We start from the raw sequence: 27,824 nt of genomic DNA, 5'->3' as shown, positions 1-27,824 counted from the left end.
GTGTTATTAGTTTTCCAAGAGATAAGTAATTTCCTAGAATGACAAGCTCTGCTGTGTCTCTCAAGACCAAGAATTTCCGATTTGACTTTGCCAATCCAGTTAAAGAGGACTTCAGTCAGCCATGGGTTTTGGCTAGCATTACAGCAGGCACCATTTCCAGTAAATTTTTCACCCTTTATTACTGCTCCTATGACCTTATTCTTGGAAAAAAAAAAAAAAGACCAATATCAACCATTGTAAGAGCAATGCTGTGTTGACAAGAGAATTGCATATCAAAGCAGACATAAGAAAAAAATCAAAACAGTTCTTGATATGGGTTTCATTTGGTTAAAATAGTGGACAGGTTGAGGGGAAATTTGGGGAGGGGTATGTTGTCCAAAGCATAAAGCTCTCAAAACAGCAGTGTGATGAGCTGGGATCCAGGTTCAAAGCATCTGCCCACCTTTAAGTCATGCAAATTTGATTTGCATGTTTAAGCCCAATGTTTGGCACATGTCACGTCTACAGTACCTTGATACATTTTACAAAGGAAGTTGTATGAAATCCAGGGATCACCTGTGATGCCAATAAAACGCAGTATGTTAGCAAGGCAGGACCCAAAGGATGCCCCACACAGCCGACACTCCCCCATGAACACTGCGTCTGCCTCCTACGCGCTTCCTGCTTTTCCCTCAGCACCTGATGGGAGCTGTACAACAGCTCTGGTAAAGAACAAGCAAACCCTGCCACAGCCACGAGACTGAACTGGGTCACGACAACTGTTTTTGCAACCAGGATTGGAGTCTGCACTAACTCAGCCTGTAAGGGCAGCCTGAGATGGGGAGCACCAGAGCACCCTGCACAGCTCAGACAGGCACTAAGTGCTGACTGGTATTTGGGCGTTTCTGGACAGGATCCAAATGTGAACCGCACGGCAGGGGAAGTTATCCAACACTTCAGGACTGCTGTGTTTTCCTTTAGGACGTATAAGAAGCAAGAACCTGGCAGATGAGGCTCCCTGATCTATATAATGAACATAGGTGAATAATTCATGGTGCCAACACTGCTGGATTGACCGTATATTTTGTGTACAGTATTTGTCACAGAAGAAACAGTTTTGTTACTTAAGCTAAGTAGTCACTGTGATCTGACAGACCAGATAGGGTTGAAGATAGCACAGCTCCAGGTTGTTTTTTATTCATAGAACTCCTATTATTGAAGCATCTTTTTGTTTTCAGGGTTGTTTTAGCTGTTTGAATCTGAAAAAATTGTCTAGGACTTTAAATCTCACTGCAGTGAGAAAGAAAAAACTGCAATTCATGTGTCTTTCAGTTTTGCTACACCTTCTAGGCCACAATTCATCTGTCTAGAGAATTTGATGCAGAATTTTACTGTACAGCTGCCATGAAATCAGTTTTCACCAGGAGTCTGGTACCGTGGATGATTCTAAGGGCACGTGGTTGCAAATTGTGGCTAGAGAGGAACCCGGGAATGGCCGTGGCGGATGTGCAAGAGATGTGCCAAGCAATTCCTTTGGCTTAACATGCAATTCCAGGTAGCATTCATTACTGACTGACAGGTAAAGTCATCATTTCTCTTAACTGAAACAGCAGCAGAGATCAAGTTATTATTTTTAGTGAATCTGTCACAAAATCCTTCCTTGTGTTCAATTCTGTGCCTCGAGGTATTTGTGTAAGGTAACACAATTTGTAGCATACATCATGCATTACCATCCAGTCATTTTAGATGTTAAAAGAAATCAACAGGTATTACTGAAAAGAGGGTTGTACCTTCTGTATTTAATACCAAAAAACCACTTCCTTGCATTAGTCATTTCAGACTGACAAATTTCTAAAAATCAGAAAAGAAAAATATATATCCATACATTTGTTAAATAAACAACAAAATATTATAAACAAAATTAAAATCAAAATAAAACAAAATCAAACAAAAAAATAAGGGTCAAACTAATTCTTTTACCTCATTAAAACATGCTCATAGTGAAAATTTATTTTACATATTTAAAATAGTACATTTAAAATTAGTTACATTACAGGTACAATGATGAACATTGCGACTATTCATTATATTGCACAACCTGACTTCATCAATGTGAGTTTGTTTCTTTTTTTTTTAAATAGTGCAAAATACTTTTTACAGGAATGTACTTGGATGGGGGCCTTGCAAACAAAAAATATATTACAAAAGATAATGAAACAGAAAAAAAAACCAAAACAAAAGAAAAAAAAAAGAAGATACAAGCTGTACAAGGAAATTGCCATAGACAACAAAATCTCTCCTCCTTGAGAAGCAAACCTCAGTCCAACACAGAGCCTGGATTTTTGTGTTTGTTTTTTTTTTAAATCTAAATGCTGTTATAACCAATATATAGATTAGTAACTTAATACAACATAAATATAAGTCCAGTCCAAGCAGGTCCATGTTGGTGTAAAATGGTGTCACGTAAAGCATATCTTTAACCGTCTATGGTTTTATTTCTCTCCAAAGTATAAACAAAATCCCACAAAATGAAAATAAGCAAAACCCGAGCTATCCACCATGGCTGCCCGACGCTGCGGATTGACCACTCAGCTTGTTCCAATGGCACTGTAGATAAAAATCAGCAGGATTTCCCTACCATTTGGGTTTGTTCATTTTTATTAATTTATTTTATTTTCCTCAAAAAATCCACATAGTGCTCCCAGCGAAGCCAATAGGGCACTTACTTGATGCTTCCATCGCTATTATCTGTAGTGGATTTAGGGAGGGGAGCCAAGATACTGCCAGGGATCCATCCTTCAGCAGCTGGAGAGTGGTCGTTTGCAGGCTGGTACACCAGGAACATGTTCTGCTGGTTGATAGCAAGGATCTGAACCACCTCTCCTTGATTCACACAGATCTCATCCTCCTTCAGTGCATAGTAATCTTTAATCACCACCATGGAAGAGGTCCCATTGCACCCTCCCAAATCAGTCTGCAAACGGACACAACACAAACCGGTGAGCGGCCGGCGCGGAGGAACCTGCCCTTTCTGGCAGCAATCCCACTACTGCATGTCCAGCCTGACTGGACCAGGGAAAAGGACACAAAACAACTTGGAAGTTCACATTGGCAGAAAAGGATTTTAGAGATCTGAAGGGTGGCAGTAACTTAATACAAACCAGTCTCCTATTTCACATCAGACTTCAAAGCTGCTAACGATTGTGTCCCTGGGTGTTCTCATCTGCGGGGGTGTCACAGATGAATGATCTGTGCTGAGCCAAATGGGGACAAAGACAAATGAAGCTGAGTGAATACTCACAGTTAAATATAGGTCAGATGGAAAGTGGCTTTGCTCAACCTCAGACAGCAGCAGGGTTCAAACAGGTTGGTGGGCACTGACTCTTTGGTGGTTTGTGTGCATCGCACAGGTACCTGAATTTTACCTTTAGCGGCACCCTGTGAGCTGTTACATGGGAAAAGGTCTAAGCTCTTCCCTACCACAGACTTTTTCAGGAATAGGTGGTTAATGGTTATCAGAGAAGACTGAATATTACTTCTGCCAGTACTGGAAATGGATATCTAGTTCACCAGATCTGCAAGCACAGTGCCCTGAAAAACATCGAGATCAGTGCTTAAGGATCAGGCTCTGTCTCTGCTTCCCAGATGAAGTGTCATCCATGTGGATGCCAGGGCTTTTGCATGAGCTGTTTAATCCCAAATCACATGTTACCCCATTGCTTCAGTATGTTGATTCCTGTTGACTTGGTTAGCTGCTAATAAAGATAACATCACGGATCACCTGTGGTACAAGAAATGGGTTGTGAGATCATGTTTTATTAGACGAGCTCAGTACCTTGCTTTGTTCATACTTGTCTCCGGGCTGTGAGTGCTCATACCCTGTGCTGCCATTGGAGGTAGATATCTTCAGGGGTGGGAGAGATGGGTTACGGCTTGTAGCCTTCAAAGGCTTCTCAGACCCTACTGGAATAGAGGAATGGGGCCGGGTGTTGGGCTGAGGGACCCTGCCGGCCTGGGGCCGCAGCACCGCCGAGCTGTTCTCCTTGCGCTGGTACTCGATGGGCGACTGCAGCGCTGCAAGAGAGGACAGGAGTCAGCCACCTGCTGCCAACAGCCTTGCCAGGGGCTGCAGAGCTGTTCCAACAGGTGGGACGGTTCAAACAGAACAGACTCAAACACTTCAAACCAAACAGGAACAGGAGATGCCGCCCATGGAAGCACATGGCGCGTTCATGGCTAGACAGGACACAAGAACTTTACACTGTGCTGTGCATGAACTGAACACAAGACTCCATGCTGATGTGAAGAACAGCTTCTCTAACCTACACAGTGAGTAGGCTAAAATGTTTGCCATTTATAGCATACATCACTGCATTAATTTTCTTTGAAATCACACAAATTAATCACATCCTGTAGTCCAAATAAATGCAAGCCTGATTAAGGGGTGCACAGCACATTTACAGTGAATTTTGCTAACATCAGAAAACCTTAGAGGTCAAGACCTCTAATTTGAAATCACACAAATTAATCACATCCTGTAGTCAAAATAAATGCAAGCCTGACTAAGGGGTGCACAGCACATTTGCAGTGAATTTTGCTACCAGAAAACACAGGTCAAGACCTCTATGTCTCATTTGCATATTGCCAAGAAAGTGTGACTATTACTCTTTGGACGTGATGCGCTGCAACTTGGCTCTCAATGTGCTTTCTACATGAACTACTTTGGTTCAAGGAGACTGCTGGAAGTATAGATGGCACCAAGACATTAATCCCAGCAGTCCAAACCTCTCCAGAAAACACCCAACTGGCAACACTAAACAGCTTCATAAGCCATAAAAAATAAAGTCTGATTGTGAGAGTAGATTTTACAGTAATGGAGAAAGCTTGCACTGAGAAATGGAAGGAAAAAAATTCCAGATCATAAAGAAATAATCTGTTATGTTTGGAGGAGAAGGGATCAGGGCTGGGACTCACAGTGAGCAGATTTGCTGGGCTCAGGCTACCAGCCCCAGACCTATGGGCTTGGTTTTTTGCATGTCATGTGGCTTTAACAGATGATTTATAGTCAGTTAATGCTGTGTACAAGCATCAGACTAAACCTACTGGAATGCAGAGAGACTAGTCTAGCAAGGGGCAGACAGAGGACATAATGTCACAGCATCAGCTCCACCAGGGAACCACAACAGAAGGAATGTCTTTCCCAACAAAATGAAAAGGAAAGAAAAACAGAAAAGCTCAGCACCATACAGCACACTCTCTAGCATTCCCCTTCCAGAGAAATGCAGGACAACTCAAGAAATCACTTCATACTAAGGAATAAATGACTGGAAAAAAAAAATCAAGGAGGATGCCAGACACCATTTTCTTCAAAAGGACACAGACACAGATCTGTAGCAATCTGGAAGATTACTTGTCTCTAAAACCTGACCCTTGTCACAAAAGCAGATTGTATTTATGCCACAGTGACTGCCAGTTTCACTTGCTTACCTCAGCTGCAGCTGAAAATGGTTTGGTCCTGCTGCAGACCAGCCACAGAGGGCAAGGAAGGCTGGGGAGAACTTTGACAATGATTTTGACAGTGACATGTTTCTCCTGTATACAGTAAATAAGGCTGCAAGGCAGTTAGCAGTAAGATCTGAAGGGATACTTCTCAATCTATCTTGAAACAATCTACTGTACTCAGTACTTTTAAAGGGTATTTAGCTGAGTGTCCATCTCTAACTGCTAATTCCACCATGAACTATCACAGTGATGGCTGGCTTCCAGCCTCCTGTTAAACATCTGTCAGTACTCTTAGAAGCTTCTGGCAAAAGTCAGTGTCCATCTACTTGCATGTTCTCTCTTTCTCTCTCAAATTCCCCCACAAAACATGATTAAAAGAAGGTACAGATGGATGCCATTTTCCTTATAAAACATGTCCAGTAGTGACAGGCTTTCATTACAGCTTGCTTCCTAAAGATCAGTCACAACAGCCCCTCAATTGATGCACAGTCTGTGCTGCATCTCAAGTTTAGCAGCTTTTACTTTTCCATGGAAAAAAATGAAAAACTTGAATATTACACTTTCACATTAATGAAGTTTTGATGCAAATCCCTTGCTTTGTACATAGCCCCTGACTCTTTAGGGCTTTCCTGGTGAAGATAAAAAAATCAGAGACAGCTTGGGCAAGAACGTAAGGGGAATATTTTGTTATTAAGTTTACACAGCATTGGCTCAGTGTGGATTTAATATGACTTTAAGGACAGAAAACATCTGCTTTAATGAAATGCAAAGCTAAAGAACATATTTAAAGATTAGTCAGCCTCAATAAGATTACATTCTAAAAGCCACTTAAAATATTCTGGACTGGACAGGCTCTACTGGATACAGTATCATTTTCTTGGATCTTATTTATAGTTTTAAGGTAAATCCTTAAGCTTGTGTTTTAATAGAAATCTATTTTTACTTTTGCTTTAGAGATAGTGATGATTATGTTCCTAACCCATCAAATTGCTTGCTTGGCCTCATAAAAGATAGGCTGAATAGGGGCTGTGAAGATGTCTCAGTAGAAAAAGAGGCTCAGAGGGCAGTAAGTTCTGTGAAGATAAGATGGAATACTTAAAAAATAAAAAGAAAAAGCAAGAAAGATATGGATGGGACAAAACCCCCTGCATTAGTGCCTGCAGAGCTCTCACAAGGCTTTAAAAAAAAGTCTGCAGCTAACTGTTAGTGGAACTTATTTTTATTCAAATAATTCCAAACAAACTGCACTGTCATAAACCTATCAAGTTTTGGTACCAACTGGTCAAACTGGAGCACTTAGACTCTTCATCTCACCAGTGTATTTAAGGAATTATTTTGCCATGGTTGTATGAGGCTGTTTCTATTCCAAGTCACAAAAACACAGTATCAAATTGTGGCATCGTGGGTGAAATATATTTCCCTTCTCAGCTCAGCCATAGATTCTGAACTGTCACAAAGAACTTGTGCATGTAACCCCTTCCCAGTTAACTTCTGAAAAGTAAAATTAAGCTGAATTAAAATTTTTAAAACCTCCACACTGAAGAGAAGGGGACCTTTGATGTGAACTGAAAGACCCTCTTCCCATTTTGCAAAAAAAAATCCACAAAACCAAATAACAAACCCTGCCCCACAAAAACCACAAAACCTAACATATTTTGCCAAGCCCAAACATCTTAATTCAAGCAAATATGTTTTATTATTCAACATGTGTTAAGCTATTAAATATAGAACTCTAATATAAGCTCTATAAAATAAGCAGTTATGAAATGAATAGTGCAAAGCAATCTTGGAGGCATCCAAAGCTACTTTGTTGCTTCCAAATAGAAGAGATACTATTTTTAGATTTTTTTCTCTAGTCCTGTTCTCTTCTCTTACCCTCATCCACTCAGGAGCAGGAACAAGCTAAAATTGTTAACTGAATTTGATTCCTCTGTATTTTCAAATTACACACTTTTGTTGGTTGTGTATGAGTCTGGTTTTTGAGAGTTTTGTTTTTTTTTAACATAGCTTTAATTTGAAATATTATTTCAGACCACCTCAGATCTATTTCCACAGCAAAGCTGATAATTTGGAAAAGCCCCTTTTCATGCACAGCTCCCATGGTTCCTAGGAGAAACAAGCCCTTGCCCTTGTTTCCTTGCTCTTTTCTTTGGTTTTTGGCTTTTTGTTTTGCTGTTTTTTTTTTAATTGAAAGCTACTGCAGCCCTGCAGAGCTGGGACCTGTAGGGGGGTGCATGGTGGGGCAGCCTTCATCCCACCTCACATCCTCAGCTGGTAGCACACAGGAGGCTCCTGTTTAAGAGGATAAACCTTGCTCTGAGTAAATGAGAGATGCTGTGTAGACACAGTAGCAACCTGGCTTCATCATGATCTTGAGATGGCTTCAGATTTAAAATCTCACTGTACAACGGAAAGCAACAGGTGACAGAGCCCTGCAAACCTCAGTACAAAAGTACCACCAAGAAAAGGACCACCGGGGGGGACCTGAGGAACGTGAGCCCAACTGACACATGCACAAGTGACTCAGTAATTTTCTCACGGAGGAAACAAGGACATAAAGATTCTAAATCCCATTTAGCATAACAGTTTGGGAACCAGAACAAAGACCATGTACATACCATTTAGGAAATCTCGTTGTGTGTCCAGGACCTGGTTGATGTCCTGTACCCAAGCTTGTTGAATTTCTGGATTAGCTGCCTGCAAAATGACTCGCTCTGATGTTTCCCGGCTCATTAGAGCAAACTTGCAGGGATCATTGTCCACATTTTCTTCAATGATAAGGTAGTTCATCTGAAACAAGCCAAGGTAAGCATTTTACAGGGAGCACGAGCTAACATTACACAAGAATCAAAACTGTTGTGAAATGTTCCTGAAAATAATTAAGTGCAATAACACACTGTTAGATCATAATAAGAAGAATTTGTCTCATCTAGATATACCCAGATAGATCTAAATCTTAAATATGATGCTTAATAAAGCTCTGACAGATGTACCAGACATCCACCTGCCTTATCTTGAATTACAACTTCTATTTTAAGTAACTCAGACCTGACTGGTGCGCTTTAAATTTACTGAAACCCCTAAATAGAACAAAAATGTTCCTATTAATATGTTAATAAAGTCTATCATTCCCCCAATTTAAATAAATGTTTATATTTCTTGTGCTCTGATATGAAAGTCTCAGTCATTAGTGCATTTTAAAAATGGAATAGGCTGTGCACAGGGATACAGTGAAAAAAAAGAGCAATTCTCCTGTGATGCTGCAACAGATCTTATTTCTAGCAGATTAGAGTCATCTGTGTGCAATCACATCACTTGACTGTAGTCACAGATACTCTTTCTGGAAATCATATGGATGGGAATTTTGGCTGCTGTCCTGCCCTTGGGAGGCTTCTGTTTTAAGTGTACTCATAACTTCAGCTTTTCCTGAGATACTTAGGGTAGTAAACAAGAATAAGTTGGCATAGCCTCCCAAAAAAACAAGAGAGGGAGTGTCTTCATGTCAAAAGCAGACAGCTCTGAAGACTAAGGCAATAATGTCCCCTATGGATGAGGGAATGGAAGGAATCCATCTCTAATCAATGTGAGTATCTGCCAAGATATGGAGATCCACTCCAGATCAGAATATTGTCCAGCATTCAAACTGCAATATGGAATTGGCATCTTCCTTTGCTTCTGTGAGGTTCAGTGACAAGCAGGAACTCCCCTGACATGAGGACATGGAAAGGACAAGGACACACAGGTGAGCCTGGGCAGTGCTCTTGCTCCTGCTCTGAGCTCATTTTCCTCTGGTTGATAGCAAACCAATCCTGGTATGACTCCAGGTAGAAGACCTGTAGAGTCCCCTAACCTCCTATTTGTGTCTCAGGGAGATGCATTCATCAAAGCTTCCACTGAGGTACTTTGAGAGCCTGAAAGGTATCCAACTGAGCAGTTTCTGAGAAGGGATGTGCCATTTCTCAACACTAAGGACCTGATTGTGTAAAAAAGGATTCTTTGCTAATGCAGGACAAGATGCTGAAGCTTCTGTCACAGTTTGAGTGTGACAGATCTTGGAGAACAATATCTGGGAGTCCTGTCTTGCTGACAGACCAGAACAGCTGCATTTGAAGTCATATGCACTCTACTCTGTGGCTGTGACAGGGGAAAGAAATGGGATCTGTGGAGCCCCACTGCAGGGTGGGGATGCTCAGAGCCCAGGGAGGTGGGGGAAGGTCCTGCTCCACTGAGAGCCACAGCTCTCTCCTCTGGGAAACAGAAAAATGTAAGAGCACTGAGAAGCTCAAGTGGGGGCTGGGAGGGAGGGTGTGAGAGCTGCTGGCACACAAACTCCATGCTGAGCTGGGGAGACACACATGGAGCCACAGGGGATCCCACACTCGCAGTAGACACTCAACAGGAGAATGAGCTGTTTGCCAAGTGGAAGAAAAGGGGCTGGAAAATTATCATACAAAAGTGTTAAACTCAGGTAGTGGGAACAGCACTTTTTTCGTAGGCTGTGTAACTAGAAAAGCAACTCATACCCTTGAGGCAAGCTAATTTTATTGACATTAGGAGAGATTTATTTTTCTCTCTTTATCTACAATATACAATTCAGGAATTGTTTCCTGCAGATAAAAGCCTCATTGTTATATACACAATAAACTGAAATAAAAATGATTCATACTATTTCCATCTCCAATTTTAATAATGATTTAAATCAGCAAAAAAGATAAAATCAAAGCTGATCATCTAAATGAAGATGACTGTTTATTTGTACACTTTGGGTTTTCCCTTTATAGCCTATTATTTGGTTGGAAACTATAAAATACACTGACTTGCAAATGGATATAATGGAAATAAGCTTTTCAGTAAATGCTGCTGTTTCCATCAGCCAAGAAGATGACCTCATTTCAGTAAATATGGCGTTTATTGTAAATCTGTTTAGTTATATATGTTAATATGCATTATTTCAGCTGATAGTATTCTCTTCTATTCCCTATTAATGCATCATTTAAAATTTAGAGCAAACACAATGCATTCCCCCATGTCTCTTAACCTGTATCTTTGAAAAGGAAATCAATGCTAGACTGGTTTCTCAGCTTTGAACGACCCAGAAATTCAAATGAATCACTGACTTTGCTCTTTCTGCAGGCACAGCAAAGGCTGTTTCACCAGGAGATGTGCAGCATGCATTCACTTTGACTGACTATTTCACAGGTTAACTTTGCATTTGTTAAACAAAGAAGTATTTCTGGTGGTGACTTTCAGTTTTTACTTTTAGCCCCAGCCCCATAATCTGGACAGATTGTTTAAAACCAAAATTAATTTCTCAAAACTCTCTTTATAGTTTATCTGGTTTTGTAATTCCTCACAGCTGTATTTTTGGAATTATGTGTGGTTTTATTTGTCTTTGAAACATTCTTGCAACATCCAAATTTGTACTAAGAGCCCTCACCCAAATTAGGGAGAGTGTTTCCAGAAATATCATATTAAAGGCTTAGTATTGACTTATAGTTCGGCCTAAAATGACTGTTTTGGATACTGTGCCTTCATTTACCTTTTATGATCATGCATAAAAGCAACTATTGTAAACGTCCTTTGATTACTGCATGTTTTCTAGCAATATTTGCTAATTCAGAGCTATGAATGATAGAGGATCTGCCCTGGCTATGTAAAAATTGCTGAATAAATTTAGATACCCAGTGGTTTACTTAGAGATGGTCTTAAGCAGCTTCTGATGCACTGAAAGGTAAATGCAAATGTTTTCTGCACATTGCTGTCCCCTACGACAGGATGAACTTTACATGGCCATCAAACAGAATATGCTTCTTCTTCTGCATTTCTTACCTTTATGCTCTTCTTGAACATGTAGCCTGGTGTTAGAGACCCTTTTCTCAGGAGCTCACTGAAGATAACTATTTGCTCAAAGAGAAACACCCTGCGCTCCTTGGGCCGAGAGTGAACCCCGGAATCCTGCTCCGTCACGTAGAAGGTGTCCTGCTGCAGCAGCTTGCCTTGAGCTGTCAGCTTGCCCTGGGAAGCAGACAAGGCACCAACATTACAAACCCTGACCCACTGTGATATGCTGATATGCTCTATTTCATGCAGCCCAAGTTTTCCAGGCAGCCCTGCATTCACATGATTCACATCATATCCCCTCTGAGTTACCAAAGCAGCAATCCTGTAAATCGTGACCTCAGCTGAAGACAAACAACATAGGTTTTCCTTGCTCTCATTGCCACTGCATACAAAAAATCAAAAGCAAGAGGTCTCAAGCAGACTGTTTTGTACACTTCATTCCAAATCTTGTTCTCATTGTGTTACTGTAGTGCTCCAGCCAAGAGCTCTCCATTATGCCCCAAGCCAGCAGTCACGGACACGACACCTCTGAATGTGCAAAGGCCAGGACCTACCTGTTTGCAGTGCAAAGGCAGTAAGACAAATCTTAATTCATTTTGGAGATGAATTCTCTCCCCAAAGCCTACACTGGCTTAGTTACAAGCCACAAGCTGTACTCTGTGGGGTTTTAACTCTCAAGTCTCCTCCTGGATGCTGTTCAATTCGGTGGGAGCTGTTAACATGTTAATACTGCCAGGTATTAACCTGTAATTGGTAAGACCTTACCAATAGGCAGGGCAGGTAAGGTTCATCACTTATTTTGCTCTGGTAATATATATAATTAGTCTCATTAAAGCTTGCAGAGATTTTTCTTTTCCTTTTGGCATTTTGGGGAATGCACTGCTGTGCCTTTGCTAGTGGGCAATTCCCAAACCTGAGCTGATGGCAGCCTGCTGGGATATAGTCCAAAAAAGAGGAGAAACCAGCTCAGAGCCCCGGTGCTGCTGGAGATTACAGGGTGGGTTTAGACGTGCCTGATTTTAGATCCTGGCTTTAGACCCCTCGGGATGAATTTTCAAAAATGCTGTATAATTGTCATTATGGATAAGTCAGCATAAACCAGAGTGGTCAGGCTCCTTGGGAAAAAAATTGTGGTGAGCTCCCCAGATTTTAAGACAACAGAATATTCTGAAAATAAGTTTCTTCAGCTAATTTGAAGACAGATATTCAGAAATGGAGGCTACAGCATTTACTGGAAGCATGCCATTCAGCACCTAAGACAGACTTTAGCAGTATGCTTGTGTATCTTTGTTCCAGTTAAAAACAAAATTGAAAGTTTGCTCTGAAACTTCAGAGGAAGAAAAGTCCTATTTGAAGTGTACTCTTCTATTAAAAAATTTCAAAAGAAAGTCTAAAAAAAAAAATCTGTTTACTATCCTAAATTACAAACTACTCACACAGATGTGGCCTCCTGCTCTCTGGATGCCTTCCACAGGCCTCTGTCATTGCAAGCTCAGAGAGCAGATCCCTCTTTCTTCTTAATTTGATTAATTTATTCCTCAGTTAAGTCTAAGGCTGATTTAAAATAACAGTCATCTAATGCAACATGCAGACTAGAGTTAAATCCAAACTGTATTTTTCACTCACCTTGAGAAGAAGCTGGTATTTAGTTATTCTTTGAATGGGTTTAATCAGAAAGTCACTGATGGTCAGCCGTTGGCTTATTTCCTGCTGAACCTCCTAAAAAATGAGGATTAAAAACAATTGCAAACAATCACAGAGTAAGACAGACAACATGATAAAATGTCTCAGCAGAGACTTACGACCACTGAAAGTTGGTCTGTTCTTAATCTTTTGTTTGCAAGAGGGAATTTCTGAGGATATAAAAATCTGGCACATCCTATTTAGGCAAGGCCTGGGTAGAAGCTGTGACTGAGCTGGGAGGCGTTGGGAAGCTCAGGATCCCTCCTGCTCTGAGCTGAGCCAGCAGCCCAGCAAGGACTGAGGGTCACCCTCCCCACTGCACTGGGGATTAGCTCACCAGTGAGTCCTGCAGAGCAACCTCCTGCTCTGGGGTGAAAGGAAACATCTTTCCCTTGTTAAACAAGCTTCTTTCACTTTACTATCAAAATGTGTCTAGTCACGAAGACTTCTTGAAACAGACAGAGTTACTGGGGATTTATGAGAGGCACCACCCAGCTCCAACAGCTTTTACCTCCCCTCTTGTTTGTACACTACTGATTTAAAAGTCCTGTTTTACTTGGAACAGAAATTAGTGCATTTGTGGTACTCTGAGGGCCACACACAGTTAGTATATTTTTTAGAAACATTTATTAGAAATTACCAATATTTATTAGAATTATCAGTATTTATTATCAATATTTTTTAGAAATTCACAATATGAGAATTTGAAAGCAATTAAATAATAACACTTTCTCCATACGGCAGAGACCTCAGCACCACACACAGTATCAAATATTCAGGAGTTTGCTTTAGGCAAACCCCAGAGGTCACAGAACAGTCTCCTTGACCTGGACTCAGAGCTGTAAGCAGTAATAATGTACAATGAGCTGTGCTTACCTCAAAGTACGTTTCATACTCAGCTACTATATACTCAGAGCGGGGCTTGTTTTGGCAATACACCACATACATGTGCAATCGCCGCTCCTGTGAAGGCAAGAGGCACAGCAGCCACGTGAGATATTGGCTACCCTTCTGCTATTAAAAGGTGGTAGAAAGTTGCTATGATGTTCTCCTTGGTCTTCCTTATTTTTGGTTTAATCAAAGATTTAGTTTGCTAAAGCAGGAAAGAAATTCGGTAACTGGTTCTGTTCTCCACATCTGCACTTAGGCAAGGGGAGATTTCTGGGTTGTGGCCAGTGAGAGATGCTACACCCACACTGACAGGTCTGAAAGTTCCTCTAGGGTTATGCTTTGGCTAACATCACATGAACATGTAAATTACAGCAGCTGGCAAGTACCTGCCATAATGGTATTTTGGCAGATGTCCTTGGCCACATCAATTTTGCCTCCCAAGTAAGTTGTCTGCAAGAAGACAATGATTAAAGCCTTAGTGCAATCCAGCTGCCCACTGAAAATGTGTAACTATGGGGAAACTTTATGTTTAAATTCAGTTTAGACACATAAAAGTATCAAGTCAACACAAACAGGTGGTTTTGAAAAGGAGCCATCACATCCTAGAAGGCAATTGTAGTAGATACAGGAAACAAAATAAAACTTACATGCTTAATAAAAAGCTGTGCTAAACGCTCAGGTTCTTGAAGACATTTTTCCAGTTCACCCAGGAAAAAGCTAAAAGAAAGGATATGAACACTTCAGAATACTTCAGGTCATCCCAGCAGCAAACTAGTCATCCTTCAGATGTAACAGTGGCATTTTAACTCCACTATTCAATAATAAATTAAAAGGTAAGCTTGGCTTCAGCCCTTAATGGTGGGATTTCTAAATCATTAGATGAGAGCTGTGAAATGTGCAAACTGTCTGCTCTTCTTTACTCTGAAGTGGTTTCAGTTTTCAGAAAGGGTTGACAACTATCTGATTGCAAGAGTTGCTTTCCTTCACTGAGACCTCCAGAAGTAAAACCCTCCCATATACCAAAATGCTTGTGAAAACTCAGCTTATGAAAACTCCAGTTTTACCAGGAGTTCTCAGTTCCATGAGCAGATTTGTACTGGTCAACATGAAAGAGCTTGCTATATGTTTCCACCTGAATAAATAAATCAACATGTGTTGCTGGTGGAGTTATGGTTAAGTTCTATTTCCCACTGGTTTTAATTTAATAATAAATCACAATATCTAATTCATAATAGTCACAGTAATTCATAAACATCATCTGCATCCTGACTTGCAGCTTCAGGGAGGTCATTCATTCTAGCTCATAGAATATACTGGGATGCCTAGAAGTGAGGTGAAAACTTCAGAAACACTGCTAGATTTTTCTATGTGGTAGGCAAATTCAGACATGATCTTCCTCTTTTTCGTTTCAGGATTTCAGTCTCAAATTTCAGCCTTCACAGATTTGCAACAGTAGCCAGATTTTGTGAGAGGACATGCTTTCTGATCCCAAGAAATCCCAGAACTTCAAAAAATGAAAAACGATGCAAATTGGACAGATGTCCCAATTAAAAATCTCCGTTACTACCATTAGATACGGCTGCTTCCATAACCAAATCCTCTATAAATGCTACATTCATCTGCATTTAAATAGACTTCTTGACCCAGATATACAGAGCTAAAAATAGGGAATCTTTCCATTTGTGTTACAGAAAACTCCTATCCTCACACTTAATCAAGGAATGGCACTGGTAAACACATTCCATTTTCTGATATCAACTTAACATAAAGTGAAGCTTTCTCTGACATTTTTTACTTTGTGCTCACAAGGTCATCTGTCAGAACATAAGGACAGGCCATGGGATAAGCACCTATGGGACACACGACAGCAAGGATACTGTGCTTCCTGGGTGAGGGAAATGTCCAGAGCTGAAGGAAGATCCAGCCTAATGCCCATTGTTCAAGTCTGTACATGCATGCTCAAAGTTTAGTTAGTTGGAGCTGCAGAGAATTTCTGAGTGGCAGAATTGAAATGATGACCATATTGCCCATAAGCCAGGCACTGTTCACAAAGTTACACGGGAAATGGCCCGGGGCTTGTGTTTCCAGCAGCTTTTCAAAATCTACTCCTGTGGGTAAGATTTTCAAGGAATGGAGTTCCTAACTCAGAGCCAAAAGCATCAGCTTGGCCAAAGCATGCAAGGGCTTTCAGGGGAGAAGGACCTTGAAGCAATTTACATTTTATCACCCTTCTAGCCAAACACACTGGTATGATCAGCCTTCATGACCCCATCAGCTGCATGTGAAGATGTTGCTGAGACACAGGAAGAAAACCATGACTTTCCACACTGCTACTGCCTGTCAGCAGGATGCATTGAGGCTACAGCTGTGACCCAAGAAACTCAAGGAACTTATGGCAGCCCCAGTAGCTTCTCTGAAGATCCAGTGAACACCCCACAAGCAGCAACTCCCTGAGAGTGATGCTGGGAATGTTTATGAGCAGTAGCTCGGGAGCTGTGGATGGACCACAGGGAACCTCCCAGGCAAGCCTCTTGTTGGGGCTCAGCAGCAAGAGTGACAGAGCCATCAGCAGCACAGAACTGACACAGGGCAGCCTCCTGTGTAAGCATCCCTGTCACACTGACCAGCTCTGCTGGCACGGTGTTTGAGCCAGCATAAAGCTGTACCTGATCACAGACAGCATGACAAACACCCTCCTGTGGAGCCAGGCAGTGCAAAGCTATCAACATCAAAGTTCTTACTTCCCTGAGAAAAATGATTTCAGGTAAGCACAATGCCTTCCATCATGCAGTTGTGCTGGTTCTGGCTGGGTAAACAAAGCCCTATATCAGGATTTGGGGTATTGAGAAACTGTGGCTAAAAGCACATGAATCAGAACATCTTCTCAGGATTCAAGGTATCCTGGATTTGTGATGTTATTAAGCAGCACTTACAAACCAACAGAGAGAATAATCTAAAGAGAGTCCTTTGGAAGTTCAGCCCTGAATGACCTGATGATATTCAATTAAAAGCAGCTTAGACATACAGACACCATATAGTGCAATCCTCTATGGACAAGAGGTTAGGAGGTGTTTAAAGAGGAACTAAACCAAAAACTTACTCTTTGTGCCAGTCATAGATCTGGTGAATATTGCCAAATACAATTTTGTCTTTCCCTTTCATATCTTCAGAAACTCCTTTTTCTTCCATCCTCTTCATGAAGCCCTTTAGGATTAAGGATCACTGATTCAGCAAAGGACACATTTGAAGGGGGAGCATAATTACAGTATTTTTCTTTTTTACAGAAGCAAAAGTTTAATGCCAGGATTTTTTACATTGAAAATGCTTAAAATATCTTTCGAACATTTACAAAACAGAAACCTAAGCAGATACTTTAAATTACACAGTTTCCTTAAAAGAAAACTTTAAAGGATCTGTTTAGAATATCTGCAATACTTATACAAAACATTATTAGATGTAATTGAAGTGACAAGCAATTGATAAAAGTTAAACAAAGTAGTTTGTCAAGCTCTTTGCTCAAGAGGAAGAAATCAGACTCTATAGAGTCTATACAGTCTATAGACTGTACAGATCTCTTCCATTCATCACCATGAGTATCTTGTGGGAGCACAAAGCCAAGCAGTAAGTTTAGAGTCACGAGAACGGGATTTCTCACACCTCCTGAGAGTTTCTTTGTAAGTCTTTGGAGCATGACAGCCCTGTCAGGTTTGCCAGTGGTGCATACATAACACAAATGTTTTCAAGTTCGGAAGCTGTTGAAAATCACTGTTAGATAGACTGATAATTCTCTCTGGACTAGTGAATGCCACTAGTGAATCACATGTCTCCAGTTCTGAGTTCTTGCTGGGAAAAAAACTGAACCTTGTACTGAGTTAGATGTGACAGGTGATCCCTAGGGATCAGCCAAATCTTTGAAGTTGAAGCTTAAAAAAGAAGACTGTTTTTAATGCAAAAACCCCTCAAACTCTCTTTTACCTCAGACTTTTTTGCAAAACAATAATCTACAGGACAAACATGCACCTCAAAACATTTCCAGGCCCAGCTTCTGGAAAGGTACTCAGACACAGGACATAAGTTCAGGTGCAAATTCAAGGAAATTATGTGTTACCATTACCCAACATGATGGGAAGAAAAGCATGAAATAAGTGTAGGATCACAAGTTAATTCTCCACCAATGCCTCCAAAGCTGCATTACAGCAAAAAGAGTTTGTCACAAGTAGGGTAGCCAAGAAAAACCTTTGCACACTGGAATTGAACCTAAAATACAACATTTGCTAGATGGAAACAAAAATAGTTTCCAAAGGCATTTCTTCTTGTTTCTGTCAACATGAGAAGGGGACCATGGAAGCAGACTGCAAAATAAAGCAGTTTGTTTCTCATGCTGTATTTTTTGTTGTCACTTGTCAGCATGGTGCTTTTTAGTGGGAAAACATTTTGCATAGCAGGGTTTGCTTCAGCTCACCTCCACAACAATTCCCAAGTCTTTGACGTAGTCTTTTTCAGTCTGCACCAGCTCATTTAAGACAAACCTAAATTAAAACAGAACACACAAGTATTTGACCATATTCCTTGGCATTACCATTTGTTCCTTTACCACATACAACCTCACCATAAAACCCCATCATCATCCAGATCAAATAACACAATTCACCCTTCACTCAGAGCTCAGTGGAATGTGAGAGACAAAAACATCACATGTCAGGTCAGAGTGGTTTCAAATCTCTTAACCATTCTTTCCTGCTACCCCTCTTCCCCCCCATGTCTCAGGATGGTGCAAGAACAGCAGCACAAACAGCTGTCTGTACCTTAAACTACCTCTCCCTGATCTCCTGTCCCCATCTCCTGTGATGACACATGTCCTGACCCATTCTGCAGCAAGCAGGAGTGGAATCCTTGCCCCAGTCCCTCTGGCTTCACCCAAGATACATCAATAAGTATCAATTTGGAAGTTCAAACACTTGGAAAACAAATCCCCTCTGCTGTCATAGCTAAGAGCTTAATCTTTTGGAGCAGGTAATCTATGTGTGGGTGTCCAATGTCTTAACCCCAGGTAGGGGAAGTCATCTGATGAAGGCCTGATGCATGCAAACAACAGCAAGCTAAAAAAAGCCCCTCCTCACTCAAACTGACTAATCACATAATGTTCTTTTGAGGATAATTTCAAAAAGTTACAGCTTGCTGCAGACAGTTTGTCTCTCAATTATGCCAATACATAGATTTGGCATATGACAAGTAAACTCCATCTGTCCTCAAGTTTGCTATGGCAGTAACAAGGCTAACAAGACAGAGGAGTGCTTTCATGTCTGATATTGCTCTGTCCACATCAAACACCAGACTGACCCCCTTGAAGGGATAGGGCTGAGAGCTAACAGTGCAAAGACAAAGCCTGGAGAGAAAAAGCCAACCAGACTGGCACTTTGCAAGGAGAGATTTAGTTATGAGAGGCTACTGAGAAAAAAAATCCTGCTCCTGCTGCGCTTGCAACGTGTCCCTTGCTCAGACAAAGCAGACACGATACTTTGGCCATGTGGCAGAAAAAAGTCAAACAGCTTCTTGTTGGTTTGAGAGTGAAATCCAGCCCCCTTGGCAGCAGGCAGGGCTGGCAGCAGCCACACCAGACTCTTGTGCTCTCCGGAGCTCTGTGCCAAGTTGTGCCTGGGCAGCAAACACGTGTGAGGCAAAAGGCAAGAGGCTGTTCTTTCCCAGAGCACATGGCCTGAGCAGGCGTGTGCTGCACAGCCCCTCGGGCTGCCTGACCCACCGTGCCCTTGGGACAGGCTCCACAGTCCCCTCTGTCCTTGGGACAGGCTCCACTGTTCCCTCTGCCCAGAGAGGAGGGCCAGGAGGGGACTTTCCAGCCAGCACCACCTCTGTTTGCATTGCTCCCAACAGGCACAGAGAGCTGTGGAGGGAATGGAAGAACATCTCCCACCTACAAGGTTACTGCAAGGATCCACCCTGCCAAGTTCTGCTCTAAAAATGAAGCAGCAGGTATTTATAGTACATAACACTGCAGGACATGCAGGCAACTGTGTGTTTATTGAAAATCAGTGCAGCAACCACGTTTCTGGTGAACAGACAAAACCTGCCAATTCACACCTCTGTGAGGATTCAGGTTCTGCAAATCCAGTGCTTAAATTCAGCACCAGGGTTCCCTCTGCTCCTCTCTTCCTACCAAGCAGGAATATTCAGCCTTGACCATCTCTACTCATTCTCTGAAGTACCTGATGCAGCACCTTATAGGTACTCCCAAATATAAGGTTTCTAAGATGCATGTAGGCAAAAATTCAAGTTCACTCGTCTCCTGCTCTGATAACAGGGAGCAAGGGCAGCGAGCTGTTTGCAAAGTGCCCTGGTCACCAGCAGGTATTGACTACACAGCTGTATTTAAAGTGACATGAACAGGATTTCTGACTGAGTCTGAATAGCTGGATATCTTGGAAACTCTGTATTAGACCTATACTGCACAATGACACTCAATAAGACTATCGTCTTACTCCTCACAGAAATGCAGCAATCAAGCCTGATGGAATAAGGAGTTTCCTCACACCAGGGCTAACTGCTGGCATGGATGTGCTGCCAGGAACAGAGGACATTGCTGCCCATGCCTGTGCTGCTGTTTTGTGGGGATTGGAGGGTCACAGCTCGAGCTGGGAGATCAGCTGCCTCACATGACTATGGAATTAAACCCAGCAAGCTCCAGGGACACAGAACACAGACAGAAGGGAGCTGGAGGGGAGACAGATGTCTTGTGCTGAAAGCCACTAGCAGGTGCTCCTAAACATCCTGCTGTTTAGGAATTCTGGCAGCTACTAATTGCACATAATAGGCTGCCAGTCCCCTGCCAGAAGCGTTCCTGTAGCTGAGCTTACAGTGGCAGAGGCCTCTGCACTAAAACTGCAACCTGCAGTTTGCTGCCAGCCACCTAATTAATGAATTGCTACCAGAGGAACTCCAGATCCTGCAATACTGAGGAGCTTCTAGGAGACAGTCATGGGCAGAGAGGTTCCCTGCAGGAAGGCTGACAGCTGCCTTGTAGAAAACTTCTGCCATCCAGAAACACATCCAGGGCTGTCATGTTCTTGTCTGCTGCTGGGAGTTGTGGTCCCTCACTGTATCCCTTCTCTGGCTTCCTGCAACAAACTGCAGGAGCAAATGATGGCTTCCACAGATCTGTGACACTTTGCTTCTACTTCATCTTCTACTCTTAACCACCTCCTTGTTCTTCCCTGACTTGGCATCTTTCCCAAATGGGGAGCTCTTCTTCCACCTCTCCCCTTACCACATCCCATCAGAGCTGTATGGAATGTTCTTTTCCCCTCAATCTACCATTTGATCAGATCATTGCAGTTACTGTTGTAAGTGGAAGAGGTGATACAAAAAAAAAAACAGCCACGTCAGCTTTCTTTCATATAATTCTTGATCCTGTTGCTCCATGTTCTTCAGCTGAACACACATTTAAGAAATGCTTTAATCATTACAGGCTTTGAAGGAATAAGCATTATTTTTCTTAAATTTAAGGCAGTGTACAGCTAATTTTAAAAAACAACTTTCATGAGCTGTCATCACTTCTTTTTCCTCCCATTGCCATGAACATTAGAGTTTCCCAAATGGAACTTTCTTTTCTGTGGCATGTTTCCACCACAGATGCATCTGAATCCTGCCCCTTCCTTTGCTAATAATGAGGGCAAAAAATATTTCTTTAAAAAAATCCTAGAGGGATTCTCTGTTCTTTTTCTCAAAGGTAGCTAATAAGGTCAACCACATATCCCTGCTCTGAGAGTTGATTTCACCTCTGGCAATGCAGTAACTACCAATGCAAACATCTCAGTAATACCTGTTGAGCTCTTGAGAGGCTTTTACAGCAATAGATATTTGCAATCTGGTGTAAAAGCTGTACATTTTTGAATGACGACGAATTTCCTGTGTGTGGAAGTGATTTTATGAAGTGCTTTTACATGTTAAGAAAAACAGGAAGCAAGCAAGGTTTTATTCTCAGTTCCAGGCTCACTCACTGACTACGAAGTACTCCTGGAGAGCTGCTGTGTGTCCTTCTAGAGAACATATTTTGGAAAGAACCAGTAACATAACTTACATCCTGCCTCTCATTGCTTTCGCTTTTTGTTCCTCTTCAAGGTTTCGTGGGGGAGTTGAAGGCGTCATTCCTTCATTTAAGCAGCCAGTGGCATCTTTTAAGCCTCCTCGGTAAGATCCTCCTTCGAGGGTCTAAAAAAACCCCAAAGAACAATAGAATAAACATTCTCCTTAAACTTCAGCATCAGTATTCAAGTCACTTCTGCAACCAACACTACAAAGTATTCAGAAATACTCTCCTGCAGAATTTCATAAAACACAGCCAAACTAGTTTTAGGTTGATGTAGGACCCCACAAAAAAAGCCTTAAAGCGGAGTTGTCATCCTCTTGTTAGAAGGTGGAAAAAGATGTTCCAGTAGATCTGAGAAAAAAAACTTCTTCCAAGTTATTTCAAATCAACCTGGAAATATCCTGATGTCTCAATCAGGACCATTGTTAAGCTACATGTGGTTAAAAGCTCCTCTGCCAAAAGCTGAATGGGGGATTCTTGTAGTAAAATAAAACACAAAATGGAAATAGATGGACACATAGTAAGGTTCCACAATAATTAATGTTTGCCCCAAATCCCTTGAAATTAGTTGTAATAGTCTAATAGACTGCACGTGGAGGAGAGAAAATAAAATATCATCAAAAAATATGTCTGACTGGATTAATGAAATACTTTTCAGTGTGTTAGTCCCTCAATGGAATAAAACTATTTAAAGTGAATTTTCTGGGAATAGCCTTCTTGGTTTCCCATGCCACAAAGAGCTCCTTTACGAGTCACGCCTTATGAAGCACTCTGTGAACGCTGACTCTCTTCATGTACCAACATCTCAAACTGAGAAAATACCAAAGTCTTCTCAAATGATTCACTAGGTAAAGATGCTTCCTCAGAGTTGCAGTAATTTAATGATCACTGTGGGGATTTTTAGATTTTTTTTACTCTCTTCATCATTCCAGTAGATGTAAGGAAATGAACCTTTGTAGGCTCATCATATCCCTGCTTGTTAATTATGTTAAATTTATTCAGAGAAAGCATTTAGCTAATTTTAGAGGTCCTGGGACATGTAGAAAAAGGTGTAACTTTGATATTAACATTTTTGAACTGCACTGGGAAAACTTAAAAGGAGCCAAGATATGAGACAGGATTTACTCCTTGTCCACCAGACATGGGGATCAGACAGTGAGAACACACGACATGATAATTTTTGAACAAATTAATCCCAGAGCATTTTTATTGCTTATTCCACTCCCTGCAAGAAAGAGTTGACAAGGCAGATTAAAAGTGACACATGAATCCTTGTAAAATTAAAGCACAGCTGTGATACTTCAAGCAGTTCTACTCTTTAGAGAGTCTTTTCATCAAAACCAGAACACCAAACAAATTCACGCTGGGTAGTAAAACCCTGTGCCTCAGAACACGCTTTCAAACAAACAAAACATCCCACTGTGTAAAATATTTGAATACTAACAAGACCCCAGAAATTGTACAGTAGAGTAGCTCGTGCTCTGCAAAGCCCACTGCAGAAGTGACTTTTGACTGTGCAGTGCAGAGCTTGTGTGAGATGTAGGCTTCATCCCACAGGGGAGCAAAATATTGGACACTACTGAGAAGCAGAGCACACAGGGTTAATAAAAGCAGAGCAGATGAAGGTAGAAAGCAAGGAAACCAGAACAAGAGGTAGCCTTTAAAGCCCTTCCTTGGAGTCACACTGGGCCTGTTGTGTACACGGTTTTCACAACACTAAACTTACCAGCTTAGTTTTGACCAACTTTTCTATTGCACTGACAAGATCCGCAGCAGTTGGGACATCGGAGGAGCTCTGTCGAGCAGCTAGCAAAGAAGAGGACTGCAAGACACCAGGTGGCAAAGGAAAAGCAAGTTAGCAGGATGAGAAGGGAGAAAGAAACCAGGCGGTCAGTGAAGAAGCTTCTGAGACAGGAGAAGGAACGTGGAACGGGAGCTGGGGGGTGAGAGGGACACATGTAGGTCAAGTGAGTGAGTGCTGCTGTGTCAGACAAGCATGGAATTGCCATCCACTTCTGGCTGCACATCTCCCTGCAGCAGCTCCAGGACTGGAACCAGGGAACAGCATCAAAGAAGTGAAGCTCATTTACAAACAGGTTACAATTCTCTTAAAGTTGGTTCCTCCTTCTAAGGCCATCTACAGTCTTACAGGCTCCAGAAAATTGATTTTCTTACTGCAAATGTAAGAAATTTTCCCCTCTCCCATACATGCATATTTGATAAAAGCAGTTAAGCAGAAAGTACACATGGCATTTCAGGCAGGGGGGAAGAAATTGGGTGGGGAACAAATCATCCCTCATCTTTCCTCACAGATCAATTGCAACTCCAAATGCACTTAGGATGACATCTCCCACTCATGCAACTTCAGTCATCTAAAACTCTTCTGTCCCCTTTCTGCAACCACTGGAGACAAAACACCCCTACACGTCTCACCTCTCCTGGGCACCTGGCACAGGAGGACAGAAAAACTCTGTTCTAGTTTAAGTTTTTTGCTCTACAATGGCAAAATCACCCCTTGATTGCTGTCCTAAGAAACCTCAGTCTGAACACCCAAACCCACTTGGTAGCTATGGGAATTGGGATTTATTAGCTCACCTGCATATACATTTCTTCTGAAGGCAACACAAGCACTGACTAAAACTACAAGCCCTTAGACAATCTCTTTTTGTTGTCAGGCTGACACAGACTAAAGCATGGCTAAATTTTTATAAATTATGAAAAAGCTTATTCATCCCACAGCTGCTTAATGAAAGTATTGTGGAGGGCAGCTATTTCAGTGAAGTCACTGTGCAGGTGCCAGCAAACACCCATCTGAGATTAAACAGGGCTGGGGAGGGAGATGGGAAAATGGGATGGCAGGAATTAGGCAGCTGGCCACCCTTTTTCAGCAGCTCTCTGGGGAGGCTACTCCTGTTGAGTAGCCCAGGAGAAGGGGGGAAAAAAAAAAAAAGCAAAGGAGATTAATCCTAACCAGAAGCCTTGTGACAGAACAGAAACATGAACACACTGCTATTCATCAAGACCTCTTTCACAAATAATACACCTAATCAACAGCTCTAATTGCAACAACAACAAAAACTACAGGTAATCAGGCTGGTAATTGAGGAATTAGGCTGGTAATGCAGGAATCTCATACTAATGTAAAAACTCAACCTGCCTGTTTCACCTGCAATGCAGACAGATGTGTCTAGGAAAAGACTAAAAATAAGGACTCTGAAGAGATACTGGACAAATACATTGATGATAACTGCCAAACATAGCCATTTGGGCCGGAGGAGCCCAATTTTTGGAGGCACTAAACAGCTGTTGCTGTCACTTATTTTAACTGAAATTGCTCAATATCTCTGAAAAGTAAATAACTGCAGGATTCTGAAGGAAGCATGAAAATATTTGCTGCCTACAAGAATTTCAGGGTTAAATAAAACTTCTGTGATGGAAAATAGTCTGCTCTGAGTGGGGAAAATAGAAATAGGGTATTTCTATTCATCAGAAATCAAATTATGAATTTCTAATATGAAAATATCTTGCAATTTGTCTTTATGAGAGCCTCCAGGAGCAGAGGGGCACAATTACTGCTGCCTGGCAGATGGACTCAGGGAAAAGTGTCACCTCCCATAGCTGCAGACATTTCCCACCTACCACAGCTACTGCCCCACACTGCTGCTGGGCCAGCCTAAGCCCATGCCTGTAAGCACAGAGGGAGGACATGACCAGGACACTGTGCTCAAATTAATGCCATTAAAAAGTTTTCAGCTCCAGCACGGCTCAAACATTGCTAATATGGTACTTCTGTGCCAGGAAATTCAGGACCCTATGGGCTTAAGTTTTTTACCCCTCTGAGAAAAGGTTGAATAGAGCAAGAAAAACACGAGGGAAAAAGGGGTTTCAGATGCATCTTGCTCTATTTAATCTTCTATTTTAGGAATGGGTGAAGAAAAAGGATGCCAAAACACTCTGTAAAGCTCAGACATCTGAAGCAGAAAATAGCCTAGTTCCACGACATTTATGCTGTCAGAAACATATTTAAGAAATACTGAAATCACATGGCATGTTGGACACCAAAAACAGTGACCCGAGCTGCAGCACTTCTGTTTTTCTTTAAAAACAAAACCAAAATAAAATCATCTCCCCAACACCAAAAAGCAAACGAAGTCCCAAACATTTAGCTAAACACCATGGGGAACAAGCCAGGAGCAATTGTGCTGGGCATGGATCCACCAGGGCTCTGCTCTGCCGACCTTTCGCCTCTGCCCCTCACCAGACAGCCATGAGCACACAGAGCACTCCGAGGGCAGGAGTCCACAGCTCCAGCTGCTTCCTTCTGCTCCTGCTGCCACCACAATGTCATAACATTTCCTGACAGATTAGCAGCAAGCCCCCAAATCCTTTACTCCATCACTCTGCTCCTTGAGTCCCAGAAATATTTACATCCTCCTCTCTCTGTATTTCCAAACTTCTGCTTGAACCTTCCCCAAGAACATTCTGGGTTGTTTTGGTTTTTCTTTCCTGACAATTTATTAATCTCCCCTATCCTTGCCTCTTTGCCTGCAGCAATTACAATCAGAGGACAGCAACACAGAAGTTGCAGTGCTAAAAACAGATGCCAGCAGGAAGGCAGGAAACTGAAAAACAGGAGGATGGTTTTCTACAAGGGAGATGACAGCACCAGGAAAGGGTGGGGGCACATGTACAGACAGGACTGGCTGTGAATGCAAACCACTGTCTCAGCCATGTTCACAGGTTCTCATCCTGAGTCCAACACAGGACTCTGCAAGCCACCTGCAGGGCCAGTTACCACAGCAAATCCTGACTTAATGTCAGAGAACTACCACCACCAGCATGGTGCCATCAAACACCATTTCCACTGCTACAGGCAGACACCAGCAGCACTTCTCAAACAGACGTAGCAAACACACATTATCAATCTGAAGAGAGTTTCTGCCCACACACAGCACGGGCACACCATCAGCCTGCCATGAAATGGGATGCCAGGGCTAAACTGCTTATCTAGCACTGTTTGTAAATTCACTTGGAGAAAGGTATTAGATTATGATTTGTACACAGGAGACTCTTATAACCACAAGTCTAGGCCCTTGATACCAGAAGACCACTACGAAACCACTGTGATATAGCTATGCAAGAAATGCACTCAAACACAAAAATTATATAGTAAGGGAGGCCTTACCATATCATCTTGGGTTGGATCATTGTCAAAAATCTTCATGGGAGGAGGAAGAGGTGTGTGAGACTCTTCATCTGGTTCATCTTCTCCCCAACCCTTCTTGCTCTTCTGAAGAAAAGTTAAATAAATTAGAAACAAGGACACGATTCTTTTCTCTTTTCAGTTCAATATTGTGCTGGATGGAGGGAATTGCAGGTAATGGAAGAGAAGCAGTAAAGACATAAGGTTTTGCTGGTTAATCCTGGTGCATTCTAAGGCTTACAGAAATACAGTTTATAGGTCATTCATACAGCTAAGGCAGCTACATCTGTCTGTTTTTCATTTAAATAAAAATGGTTTGATGTACAGTTTTTAAAACGTGTTCCTCTTATTTGTGTTCAGTTAGTACCTTCTGCATTTTTGGCTTTTAATTCCTCATTCACTTTATCAGGAAAGTGTCGTTCTGTGGAGAACACGTCTGCAGAAAAACTGCAGGTACAGCTATATAGCAGATTTAACAGAGACATGGCTATTTCTTGGAGTATTTTCTCTCATTAAGGAATTACACTGCCATGGTAGCATAAAGGTGATATGAACCTCAGCAGAAAGTGATAACAGCTGCTCAAGGATAACTTCATTTTTGTCCATGGCAGCTTTCTAATA

The 27,824-nt window shown here is 41.8% G+C and overlaps 1 protein-coding gene across 9 annotated transcripts in view; it reads right to left on the bottom strand.

Moving 5' to 3' along the window:
• Positions 1–27,824, bottom strand: part of KALRN (kalirin RhoGEF kinase) — a 474,406-nt gene that overhangs the window by 27,857 nt on the left and 418,725 nt on the right. For 4 of the 9 annotated variants that reach the window (XM_039698235.1, XM_039698227.1, XM_039698256.1 and 1 more), the window contains 8 exons: positions 27,186–27,290; positions 23,727–23,822; positions 21,992–22,122; positions 18,359–18,425; positions 16,997–17,100; positions 14,544–14,613; positions 13,882–13,968; positions 12,883–13,041 (listed from right to left, as the gene is read on the bottom strand). In XM_039698235.1, coding sequence (XP_039554169.1) covers positions 12,898–13,041; positions 13,882–13,968; positions 14,544–14,613; positions 16,997–17,100; positions 18,359–18,425; positions 21,992–22,122; positions 23,727–23,822; positions 27,186–27,290 — 804 coding nt within the window. In that variant the 3' untranslated portion in view covers positions 12,883–12,897. Of the gene's footprint in view, positions 1–2,705; positions 2,954–3,814; positions 4,054–8,099; positions 8,272–11,310; positions 11,557–12,882; positions 13,042–13,881; positions 13,969–14,543; positions 14,614–16,996; positions 17,101–18,358; positions 18,426–21,991; positions 22,123–23,726; positions 23,823–27,185; positions 27,291–27,824 lie in introns of those variants that run through there. The other 5 variants (XM_039698216.1, XM_039698246.1, XM_039698296.1 and 2 more) reach the window with 4 other exon arrangements.

This window comes from Passer montanus, unplaced genomic scaffold, assembly GCF_014805655.1.
Source record: "Passer montanus isolate IOZ18808 unplaced genomic scaffold, ASM1480565v1 scaffold1, whole genome shotgun sequence".
Lineage (NCBI taxonomy): Eukaryota > Metazoa > Chordata > Aves > Passeriformes > Passeridae > Passer > Passer montanus.
The sequence above is the reverse complement of the archived record's forward strand: the minus strand, read 5'-3'. Positions and strand labels throughout refer to the sequence as shown.